The sequence below is a fragment of the Trichechus manatus genome, unplaced genomic scaffold (genome assembly GCF_000243295.1).
Source record: "Trichechus manatus latirostris isolate Lorelei unplaced genomic scaffold, TriManLat1.0 scaffold00123, whole genome shotgun sequence".
In the NCBI taxonomy this organism is placed as follows: domain Eukaryota; kingdom Metazoa; phylum Chordata; class Mammalia; order Sirenia; family Trichechidae; genus Trichechus; species Trichechus manatus.
In genome coordinates, this window is record NW_004444059.1 from 1,001,199 (window position 1) to 1,014,196 (window position 12,998).

General features: G+C 34.6%; 1 protein-coding gene across 6 annotated transcripts in view; it reads left to right on the forward strand.

Moving 5' to 3' along the window:
- Window positions 1-12,998, forward strand: part of RPAP3 (RNA polymerase II associated protein 3) — a 37,636-nt gene that overhangs the window by 4,702 nt on the left and 19,936 nt on the right. For 3 of the 6 annotated variants that reach the window (XM_023738827.1, XM_004384551.2, XM_023738826.1), the window contains 8 exons: window positions 408-566; window positions 1,388-1,528; window positions 4,995-5,117; window positions 5,931-6,058; window positions 9,155-9,276; window positions 10,045-10,115; window positions 11,161-11,286; window positions 12,406-12,533. In XM_023738827.1, coding sequence (XP_023594595.1) covers window positions 414-566; window positions 1,388-1,528; window positions 4,995-5,117; window positions 5,931-6,058; window positions 9,155-9,276; window positions 10,045-10,115; window positions 11,161-11,286; window positions 12,406-12,533 — 992 coding nt within the window. In that variant the 5' untranslated portion in view covers window positions 408-413. Of the gene's footprint in view, window positions 1-384; window positions 567-1,387; window positions 1,529-4,994; window positions 5,118-5,930; window positions 6,059-9,154; window positions 9,277-10,044; window positions 10,116-11,160; window positions 11,287-12,405; window positions 12,534-12,998 lie in introns of all 6 variants that reach the window. The other 3 variants (XM_023738823.1, XM_023738825.1, XM_023738824.1) reach the window with 1 other exon arrangement.

The window sequence follows — 12,998 nt, forward strand, 5'->3', positions numbered from 1 at the left end:
TCGGCTTTGTCTCCTCCATGCCTCCTTCTCCACGGAGGAGTAATCTGTAGCTAGACTTATCAAAGTGATGAGCACATCAGTAAATCTTAGCTGTAATTGTTTCTATGATCATATTTCTAAATAAAAAGAATCAGACAAATGGATGGCCTGAAAACAAACAAACAAAAAATCCCTGCAGTTTTGCATAACGCCGATTTTCTCATAATGACCTGTTCTTAGGAACCTAACCATGTCATAAGTGAGGAGTGGGTGTATTGACATTTTCTTTCTTCAACATGACATTAGGCTTTCTGCTCTTCATGTATCTTGGCCATTTATGAAGTGAAGTTATTGATTAGCTAGGTTTCAGAAAAATAAACCAATTTTATTTAATTCTGATTAAAGGTTGGTTGTTAAAAACTCTGCAGGCCATAATGACTTCAACAAGTAAAGCAATTGAATTACAACTGCAAGTGAAACAAAATGCAGAAGAACTACAAGACTTCATGAGGGATTTAGAAAACTGGGAAAAAGACATTAAACAAAAGGATATGGAGCTAAGAAAACAGAATGGTGTTCTTGAAGAGGTAAATTAAGAATTTCTAATTTCACGTCCAGGAAAACTTTATTTTAAAATAAAGCACAGCCTTTAAAAATATTTTGTGAAAATACAGAAATCGAAGTGATTTGTTTTACTGTAAACATTTTTTTTTAATTCTACTTTTTAAGAAACCTTTGTAATAATGGTATTAATTATAGTAGAAGACATTTTAAGGTTTAGTGAATAGTTACTGAAAGGAAGACCATGTGATAGTACTCAAGGGTGAATGGATAGTATTATTAAAAAAACTCAGTATATGTGGTGTATGTGTTTAATGATATGTTAACGTACAATAAATCAGCATAAAAATGCAGATAGTACCTAGGCTCAACCAAATGTTTTTTTAAGACAGTTCGTTTAAATATGGATAGGCTTTTCATACTGTACCTAATGATATGGAGGCAATTTTTGTTAAATGTAAAAAGGACGTTGTTTATATAATGAGTAAAGATTTTAAGTTTGCCTTTGTTCTACTGCTAATTCCTTATACTAAAGCTGAAGATAGTTTTTGAAGTTTGAATTTAGAATTGTAGATTAAATTTACAATTAGAATTCCTAGGTAATACATTTCTTGAGACTGCTCAATGTTTGGCATTCATCAAAAGATGAATTAAATTTTTCAAGCATAGATTATCATTATAAGTAAGGATGGTAAATTGATATCCATAAGAATTTGAAAATTAAATTTAAAAATTAGTTCTTATTTGAAAATATAGTTTAGTAAGAATTTTAAGTATTACTACTTATATAAAAAAGTTACATAGTAGTGCTCAAAACTTCGTGTGTGTTTTTTTTCTTTTCCCCTAGAATTTACCTCCTATTCGAAATGGGAATTTTAGGAAAAAGAAGAAAGGCAAAGCTAAAGAGTCTTCTAAAAAAACCAAAGAGGAAAACACCAAAAACAGAATAAAATCGTACGATTATGAGGCATGGGCGAAACTTGATGTGGTAATCTAGTGCTTCTTAATAGTTAAATAAAATTTTCTTGTAGTTAGCCAAGATGGATTAAATGAAAAATAATAGAGTTCTTATAATTTGTTTTATTCTTCTATAGGCTGTGTCTTGTGGAATAAAAATTTAATTGTATGTCTCTTAAATTAACTAGATTATTTTTTCTCTCTCATTCTTCATTCAATGAATGGTAGCTAAGACAGCCAGGATTCTTTTTTCTGTTTCGTTATTTTTTTCTTTGCAAAAATAATACAGAGAGGTCCAGTGTACTCTTCACCCAGGTTCCCCCTCTGGTTACATCTTACTTGACTCGTACAATATCAAAACCAAGAAGTTGACGTTGGTGTGATGTGTAGCTGTCCCTTGTGCTAATTCCTTTGTAGTCACACCCACCTCCTCCTTCCCCATCATCCCTAACCCCTCAACAGCCAGGATTCTAAGACTGTAATACTTCCAGGAAAGAATGACTCTGCCAGTACCCTCTTTATAGACTGAAGGACCTACTAAAAGAGAGTATCTTTGTGTCTAGTTTTAGGGTTGGGGCTATGTGATAATAAAAGTAGAGCCTGTCTTGATCCTAGGAAGGTGCTATTTTTCTGTTCTTATTAAGAGCAGAATTTTGTATTGGGGTTTTAAAAATTTACAAAAATGGTGTAAATCATTCTGTGTCTCTTCCTTTTCCAACTATTAAAATCCATCTGTTTTGCTTTTTGTAAATCTAATCTGTTGCTTCTGACTAGTACTGACACTGTATTCCATAGTACCTATCCCCCCCCATTTTATCTCTCTGCTCTCCTCTCACTGATAAGACACAGTATAAATTTTTGTCTCTGTGTAAGGTAAGGTGTTTATTTACCATTCCATTCTAGTTCTGATCTGAGCAGCTGCTTTAGTGTGCTGCTATTAGTTTCTGCACGTCACCAGAGCAGGGTTGTGCAATCTTGGCTTTAGTATTTGCGGTAGTCTAGTGGTATTCCTAGACTCCTCGTGATAAAACCGTTAAATTTCAGTCTGTGTTTTAATGTTCATTTAGAGAAACAACATGGATTTCATTTTATTTTTTAATTTATCAACAATTTTTTTTTTACATAAATAATTTGAAACAGTATGCCATTTGTTAAATGCAAAAAGATGTTTATATAATGATTAAAGATTTCAAGTGAGCTTTAGTGAATTCTGTAATGCTTAGTGATTTAAAATACCTTACTAAAATTATGTTTTTATCATATCTGATAAAAAAAATGACATGATTTAAAGAAATTGTGATGTTGTCTATAAGATAATTTATTCCGGGAAATTGTGTGTGAGTGTATAATGGTAGTAGTAGTAGTGTCAGAACTTGTCTAGGTTCCTTAGGGATAAGAACCAGGATCAGCCCAAGATTGTTCCCTGTGAGGTGGAGGTCAGACATAATGTCTGCTCTCCAACCTTTTTACCAGATCGGACACTAGCCGTCCTCCCCACGGCACTCTCTACTTCTCTGCTGGGTTTGATAATTCTTTGCAGTGGCCATATGGAACTCATAGACCATACTTATACAGGTAAGTGGTTTATTAAGGAAGTAACAGGCTACACCTCAGGATCAGGAAGCATGCAGGCAAAGTCTGGAAGCCTCCCCTGAAGAGGAGAGCACAACCCTCTCTTCTGTAGTGTAGGACAGCTCTCAGCTCCTCTTGGCTGTGCAAGCATATGGGCCCTTCTCTTGCCGTGTAGCTGTGGAGACCTCAGCCTCTTTAGGATAGGCTTTTTTGGTCCTGCATGTCCCCTCAGCCCCCTCAGGACAGCCCTCTTCTCAGCCCCTTTAGTACAGACCTCTCTGCTTTTGGCCTCCCTACAGTCAGCTTCTCCACTGCTAACCTGTCTAGCCAGCGTAGCAGTTTTGTTCAGCTCTCTTAGCTGTGTTCCTAGCAGCAGGTTTCTGCCGTCACCACTGTCTTAAGGGGCCTGTTGCTACTGTCTCTGCTGCAGGACCTCTTTCAGGTGTCTTGTCTTCAGTGTTAAACAGCCCTTGACCCGTGTTACAGCTCTTTTAGGTTTCTCACCTCCTCTCTCTCTGCTGCTTCTCTCTTGCCTCCCTTGTTATTTTGTCCTTTGTTTCTTTCTTCCTTCTTTCTGTCCGCCTACCTCTGTGGGGTTGGCTGTTATATAAGCTAATTCCTGGTCAGTTTCAAGGCATGGCCTATCTACCAGGGCCCTGAACCCTCTTGGTAGGCCACAGTTGCTTCATTTGCATATTAGGCTATAGGCATTTCATTGGCAAAGTGTATTGACCAGTCCCTGCAAGGTGCATAAAATAGAGCAATCACCGGGCTGGCTGCAGCCCAGGGCAAGACAAAAAGTATCAAACCATCAAATTGTTTACAGTTTACCCCGGAAATGTCAGTCAACCTGGACAAAAGTAGTAAACTCTCTGGGGTAGAAAACTAGGGCAAAGGTAACTCTTCAGGGCTTTGGGGGAAAATCTCCCAAGCTCTTTTTCCAAAGAACCAAGGCAAAAGGTCACATAAAGGAACTCATTTCACCACAGTGAGGCAAAAAGAGATTGAGACCTGCCAGACTAGCATATTATATTTTTTCTTTGGTAGAATCAGCTGTATTTTGGAATACACGAGAGGCAGTATAACATGGTGATTGAGAGTTCTCTAGAGGAGCCAGACTGCCTGGGTTCACATCCTGACTTGGCCACTTACTGGTTAATTTCTGTCTTCCGGTTTTGCTCAAGGCAAAAACATGGATAATTATACCTACCTCATGGTTGTTTTATCAGGAGTTAATGCTCTATCAGCAGTTTTTCTTGTTTTAAAACAAGGAAGAAAGAAGGTTATAGGTGTTAATTACATTGTTGTTAGCTGCTGTAGAGTTGGCCCCTGACTCATGGTGAGTCCAAGTGCAAAGGAGGGAAATGCTGCCCAGTCCATATGGTTTTCATTGGCTGATTTTTGGATAGATCCCCAGGCCTTTCTTCCTAGTCTGTCTTAGTCTAGAACCTCTGCTGAAACCTGTTCAGTATCATAGCAACAGGCAGTCCACCACAGACAGGTGGTGACTGCACATGAGGTACATTGGCCAGGAATTGAACCCAGGTTTCCTACATGGGAAGCAAGAATTCCACCACTAAACTACCAAAGTTCCCTTAATTACATTAGTTTAGGGTTATTTGCACACTTCTCTTGGGTCAATCCTTAGTACTTTACTGCTGATAGTTTGTGATTTAAGGGTGAGTTGTAGACCCTGTTGACTTAGGTTACTTTATGAGTTCGGAATCAGAATCTTTAAGTGGTTTGGGTCTTCATTTTCTAAACATGAGCACCTTTTTCTTTGGATATAATCTTAACAGTGTGAGGTTATTTGGATTCCTTTTATAGCTGTTTAGGTCCTTAGGTCATAACAAGCTCTTCTGAGTGTATTTTTTTCTTTTGAGTATGTTTCTAAATTATGGGTATTTTCCTACTTACGATTTTAGGACAGTATCCTTGACGAGCTTGACAAAGAAGATAGTACCCATGATTCTGTGTCTCAAGAATCAGAGTCAGAAGAAGATGGGATTCATGTAGATTCACAGAAGGCTCTTGCTCTAAAAGAGAAGGTACTGTTTAGCTTTAGGTTCCTTCCAGATAAGCAGGATATGTGGAAAATCGTGTGGATCTTTAGATGTCACCAACATAGTTTAGAGAGTATTCAAACTTTGTTATTGGCATATCCCTGTTGGGAGGCAGTATTGCATAGTGGTTCCACGTGCTCTGGAACCAGACTACTTGGTCGAAATCCTGTGACTTTGGGCAAGTGCCTCAGTTGTCTTAGCTGTCAAATGAGATTAATAATAGTACTGCATCTCAGTGGGTTGTTGTATTAAATGAACTCAATGTAAATGAACTCACTTGTATATGTAAAGTGCTTGGACTATATCTGGAGTTGCTCTAGGCACAGTAGTAGACTGACCTAACTTGAAATCAGTACAAGATTCTTGGCATGAATATTATACTTCAATCCTCCATATCACAGGCCATCTTTGGTTACTTTCTGGAACAGTCAGCTCCCTAAGGGATGCCTCATTATTACAAAACCAGCTGTCTTGCTTTACAAAAAGGTGCAAGTTTTTTCAGATTAAACCTCTTGATGCCTTTATATTGTTGAATATTTGTGGGTTAACATTGTCAATAAAAAGTGTAATGCTAGGTATTTTACTCATTTTTCTGCCAGGTCACTCAGTTTATGCCAATACATTGACTGTATATAGTGAATTTCAGCACTTGTAAAAAGATTATTTGGCTGAATTCTCTTTTCTTTCCTGTTATCCTTGATTGCATAGTTAATGAGCTAGAAAGAGAGGAATAATATTGAAAGAGTAATAACTCTGGAATTTAGTGCCGCTATATAGCTGAGTCATATGCTTTTTCAGGGTAATAGGTACTTCAAACAAGGGAAATATGATGAAGCAGTTGATTGCTACACCAAAGGCATGGATGCTGACCCATATAATCCTGTGTTACCAACAAATAGAGCTTCAGCATACTTCCGAATGAGAAAGTAAGACATTTCCATAATGTGTGTGAATGTTTTGTGTGTACTCAGCGACTGATTTAAAAAAAAAGACAAAAACAAAAAAACTTGCATGGTAAAATGTATAGGAAAGATTAAAAATATATTACTTTTTCTTTTCCACTGTAAATTCTTAAGCTCACTCACTTTTATTGAGTTGTGCTCCTATAGCTCACTTTACTGAGATGTTCCTCCTCTAAAAACTGAGTAATGATGTTCTTTACCTAATTCACAAAAGAGTAAAAAAGTTTGATAAACATTTTCAGGAATTAACATTCCCCCATTTCTTTGATAAACCATTTATCCACTATTTCACCTAGAGAACTTTCATTATGGTAAACTTAAAATACACTTCACTGTTGGTTTATCTTTCAGTCATACTGACACTTTAACTACATATTTAATGTCAACATAAACATGTTATGATCTTATTAAAAGCAAGGACTGACCTATTAAGATATCAAAAGAATTTTTAAAAAGACCAATACCATCAAGGAAAACATTCCTACATGTTTTAATTATTATTTGGAAATATAAATTAGATATATGTAATATACATATATACATGTTATATTGAATAATTTTTATTATCTAAATTGCATATTGTTAGATCTTTGAAATTTATGGCATTCATATCCTCACAAGCCAGAGGAATGTTGCATTTTGTAATATTTGATATCTATTATGTGTGTGTCTTATGCAAGTTATGAAGCATAATTTTAAATAAACCCACATAAACTTAAGAACTAGAACATTACTATTATTATTGAAACTACTTTAATCTTCCTTCCTGTATCCTGCGGTGAATACATGAACCTACACATGAGATAAAATCGTACAGAACTGAACACGCAAACATGCACATGTATGCACATGCATACTAGAAAAACTGGGGAAATTTTAATAAGATTGGTGGTTGGTATTAATGTCAATACCTTGGTTGTGATATAACACTATAGTTTTGCAAAATGTTACCATTTGGGAAAATTGGGTTAAGTGTATATGATATCTGTTATTTTTTAAACTGTCTGTGAATCTAAATTACCTCAGTAAAAATTTCAGTTAGAAAAAAAATGGAATGGAATAGAGAACCCAGCAATAGACCCACAGAATATGTTCAGTTGGTCTTTGACAGAGAAGAAAGGGTAGTCTTTTCAACAGATGGTGCTTGAATAGCTGAACATACACATGCAAAAAAATGAATCTACACTCAGATGTTAAATCTTTCACAAAAATTAACTCAAAATGGATCAGAGACCTAAATATAAAATACAAAACTATAAAACCTGTAGAAGATAACACAGGAGAAAATCTAGGTGACCTTGGATTTGGCAGTGACTTTCTAGATACATGATTCAAAAAGGAAAAAATAGATAATTTGAATTTCTTTAAAATTTAAAATTTCTGCCCTGCAAAAGACATTGTGAAGAGAATGAAATGACAAGCCACAGACTGGGAGAAAATACATGGAAAATACAAATCAGACAAAGGATTTGTATTCAAAGTATACAAAATCCAAACCCATTGCCATCGAGTTGATTCCGACTCATAGTGACCCTATAGGAAAGGGTAGAACTGCCCCTAGGATTTCCAAGGCTGTAATCTTTACAGAAGCAGACTGCCACATCTTTCTCCCATAGAGCAGCTGGAGGGTTCAAATTGCTGACCTTTCGGTTAGCAGCCAAGTGCTTAACCAGTGCGCCACCAGGGCTCCTTGCAAAATATAGAAAGAACCCTTAAAACTCAACAATAAGAAAACAACCCAATTAAAAAATGGGCAAAAGATCTGCACAGACACCATGCAAAGAATTTACAGATGACAGAAAAGCATATGAGAAGACGTACAACATAATATATATCCTTAGGGAATTCCAAATTAAAACAACCGTGAAGTATCATTGCACACCTATTAGAATCACTAAAATTCCAGATACTAACAACACCAAATACTGGTGAGAATAGGGAGCAACAGAAACTCATTTGTTGCTGGCGGGAATGCGAAATGAAGGTACAGGCAGTTTGGAAGACGGTATGGAAGTTTCTGAGAAAGCTAAACATAGGCTTCCCGTACAGCCCAGCATTCACACTCCTAGGTATTTACCCGAATAAGTTGAAAACTTACGTCCACACAAAAAGCTGCTCATGAATGTTTATAGTAGCTTTATTCATAATTGCCAAAAACTGGAAGTAACCAAGATGTCCTTGCAGTAGGTGAATGGATAAACAAGCTTTGGTATATGCATAAAACGGAGTATTATTTAGCAATAAAAAGAAATGAGCTGTCCAGCCATGAAAAAACATGGAGGAACCTTAAATGCATGTTGCTAAGCGAAAGAAGCCAGCCTGAAAAGCTAATGATTTGAATGAAATGGTGTTCTGGAAAAGGCAAGACTATATAGAGAGTAAAAAGATCACTGGTAGCCAGAGGTGGGGGGAAAGCGGGAGGGATGAATAGCTAGAGTCCAGGGAGTTTTTAGGGCAGTGAAACTATTCTGTATGGTACTGCTATATGAAACTGTAATGGTGGACACATGACATTATGCATTTGTCAAAACCCATAGAACTGTACAATACAGAGTGAATCCTAATATAAACTATTTACTGTAGTTAGCATTAATGTATCAATATTGGTTCATCAGTTGTAACAAATGTTCCACGGTACTGCAAAATGGTGATAGGGGAAACTGTTTTCGGGGGTGGTATGTGTCAACTCTCTGTACTCTGCTCAATTTTTCTCTAAACTGCTGTAAAAAAATAAAGCCTATTAGTGATAATAAAAAAGGAGTAAAGAGGACTTTGATCTAGAAATAAGAATTGAGTTCTACTCTAAAACACATGGGGTCACCATGAGTTGGAATCGACTCGACAGAAACTGGTTTGGTTTTTTTAGAATACAACAGAATGTTAGGTCTTACACACCCCTACCCCCAAGTACAAATTATTGCTTTTAATGGGCCTAACTCAATAAAGGGAGATGGAAGACATACATGCCTTCAATTGAGAATTATCAGGGGTTTCAGAAACAGATTTTGAAGTTTCGGTTTAATGAATGATTTTTGTTAACTTAATTTTTTTAAATTGCAGATTTGCTGTTGCTGAGTCCGATTGTAATTTAGCAATTGCCTTGAATAGAAGTTATACAAAGGCTTATGCCAGACGAGGGGCTGCTCGATTTGCTTTGCAAAAATTAGAGGATGCCAAAAAAGGTATTAATGTTTTCAAGGTCGTCGTTATCTGAAAAACTCTCCCAGCAGTTTAATTTATCAGACACGATGAGTTGGAATCGACTTGAGGGCAATGGGTTTGGTTTTTTGTTTTTTTATACAAAATATAGTAGGTAAGCACAGTTGCTACCTTTAGAGAGCTTTCTGTATTTGAACAAAGCTCATTTCTGCAATTTAAAAGGCATCTTGTTGTTTTGGCAAGAATGCGTTATTTGCCGCCAGTCAGACCTTGGTTGAAATTCTCATTTCACCATATACTAGCCATGACCAGAGGAAGGTTATATTTCTTCTCTGATTTTCAATTTCTCATCTGTAAAGTAGGGTTTAAAACACCTTGTTGGCTATTGTGAGGCTAGAGGTAATAACATGTAAAGCTCTTATCACATGTTTTTATTTATTTGTAAATTCTAAGCCTTTTATTTTTCCATAAAACAGGTTTATCAGAATAAAGCTGATAAAGGATTCTGTTGCTTCTTGGTTTTATCCTGTACAACTTAAACAATAGCAAGTATTATTCCTGGGGCTGGTGGGAAAAGGTTTACTGTAGGATTCTGTCAGAATTTTGTCAGGATTCTATAGTAGGGAGAACGGAGAAAGTCCAGTAGCCTAATGTTAGTATTTCTTAGATCCTCCTTCATTTTGCTGTAGGACAGTTGTCTGTCTGTCACATGTAGCAAATTATTATTGTTTTGTATATGTTTTTTAATATCAAATATCTTTCAAAGATTCTTTATCTTCTGACTTACTCAGATTATGAAAAAGTATTAGAATTGGAACCAAATAACTTTGAAGCAACAAATGAACTCAGGAAAATTAATCAGGTAAACTATAGTAATTTAAATAAACACATTATTTGTGACCTTTATGTAACAAAATAAAGCTTTTTAAGTAGACTTTGTACTGTAGATTACTATATATTAATATAGAGATTTTCTGATTTTAATTTTTCATACTGTAGAGTTTTATTAAATGAATTTGCAAGCTAGAGGTAGTGTAATGGTAAAGATCATTAATTGATCATTATCTTAAGTTGTTTGAGACCTTTAGAACTACTGCTGCTTTACTTTTTCCCAGATGAAATTTTTTTTTTTCCTTTATTGCATTGATTTCTTTCTTTTTTGGCTTGTGCACTGATTCTGTGCTAAACTTCTTCATATTTCTTTGATTTTGTAATTATAAAGTTGCTCCACTTTATAGTTTATGTCTTAGCAAAAATAATTTTTTTAACAGTGAGAACATAGTTATTACTTGAACGTAAAGTTAGCTTCACATAATACCGGGCAGTTGTATGTTCTTTTTACTTTGTCTTTGAATCAGGGTTATAATTGTTTTGCTATCTGTTGAAACATTGAGAAAAAAGTGGCAGTGATTGGGGGAAATCTGCTTTTAAATATTATTACTTATTGCATGTAAAATCTGTTGGTAAATATATCAACTTGATTATAATTGTGAACTATATTATCTTGCAGATTTTTGCATTTCATCTTAGATCAAATAAAGGCTATGAGTATTAACTTTGAAAAATTTAGTGATGTGGTTTTACTTACCTGTTTGTTTGGAAACAGCTTCTAGAAAGTGCCTGGCCTATGTAGTAATTCAGTAAATATTTGTTGAATAAATAACTGAATAACTACCTTTAGTGGATGCTATTTATTTTAATTTAAGTAAGAAGTACATTAAATTTGTTATATGCTTTTTTTGTTTTTTATGTTAATAAATAATAAGACTTTGAATTAGAGTAGAAAATTATTAATTTGAAATAATGGCAGAAATTCTAGTGTATTTGAGTAATTTAGTATTTTAAAATCAAGTTGGTATGCGTCTTGCATTACTTGTTTTATCTAAGATTACTGCTGTGTTTCCTAGGCTTTAACATCCATAGAAAACTCATATCCAAAGGAAGCTGACACAATAATTAAGTCAACTGAAGGAGAGGAAAAACAAATTGAAGAACAACAGCATAAGCAGCAGGCCATTTCAGAGAAAGATCTGGTAATTCACAGAGTTCCAGCATATATATGTTTTGCTGAGTGTTTACTCTTAGTTTCATGTATGTTAGTTAGGTTTCCGCTTTCCCTATTAATATATTAAAATTCTTGAGTCTCCAGCTATGTAAGAACTGGATGTTAAATACACTAAAACCTCTGGAGCCTACTAATTCAAAATTTGAGTAATTGATGACTTATACGTAAATTTTTAAAATTATAGAAACATATTTAAGGTTAGGGAACAAACTGCTTTTGATTGTTTTATCATACATTTACATGTAGCTAGCTGTAAAATTAACAAAATAACTTACAGTTCATTCTTATTTTTAATTCACTGTTTTTGTTAATTCATACTGAAACATTTCTGATCGAAATTACCTTACAAATTCTTAATTGAGGAGATTCAATTTAATACATTTATAGTCTTCCAAATGAACCCACAGATTCCTAATGAATACTTATGGAATGATTATTGATTGTGATATATCTGACTCTGATTATAAATGCGCCATGTTACAATGAAATCTAATATGCACGTTCCAATACAGTTTAATTTATCGTGTGTTTATATACATTAATATTACCAAATAGTAGGCTGTGCAAGTCTGGTAGTGTGTTATTTCACAAAAATTATTTGAATTTTAAAATTTCTTTTATACAGCTTCTAAAAAACTGAACACTTAGAATAATATTTATCTACACAGGATAAATTAAAAATTATTAAATTAAATTATTTAAATGATCATTCCATAAGTATTCATTAGGAATCTGTTGGTTCATTCGGAAGGCTCTAAATGTATTAAATTTAATACACCTGTGTGTATTAAAATGAGTTGTTAAATTTAAGCTTTGTATAATATTTAATTAGTAGAATAATGGTTGATGCTATGAAGTGCAGTGTACATTTTCCATTTTTTAGTACTGGAAGGAGTAATACCATTAAAGAAAACGGTTAATCCACACTAACAGATTATAAAATATATCTCGTGAACTAGATTTTCAACAATTAAAATATACTTTTATTGTCAATATAGTGTTGATGCATATTGTAGTGTTTCTTAAGATTTGAATTAATTTTTTGCATATTTTTGATTCTTCTCCACATTTCTCTCTGAAATGACAGGGGAATGGATTTTTCAAAGAGGGGAAATATGAAAGAGCAATTGAATGCTATACTCGAGGGATAGCAGCAGATGGCACTAATGCCCTTCTTCCAGCTAACAGAGCCATGGCCTATTTGAAGATTCAGAAGTATGTATTGGTTACATTTTAATGCTTTTTTGGATCAAAATGAAATTTACCAGAAATTGGCATATTGGCTAAACAGTACGTTAAAATTTATTTACTTGTGAGGATTAAAGTAAATGAGGTTGTGTGTGTGTGGGCGGGCACATAGTACATAATTGGTAATGTTAGCTCTTGTTATTAATATTTTCCTACTTTTAATAGCCTGGCATCACATAATTTAACACTTCTCAATTGTTTTATGTAGAGTTAATTTTAACCTTCAAACCCTTTGGGCAGAGTCTTGTCTGGAAGTGTTTTATATATATATTTAACAAAAGGGAACTGTTATTGTTGAAACTGCTGATTGATTAAATGTATGAGTAAAACTTGATCTTGTGATACTAACTAGCTGTTCCTGGATGCTTTCAGGGGCTCCAAGTTGGACAATTAGTATGCTAATGTCTGATGGCAGAAACTGTGCCTTACCGT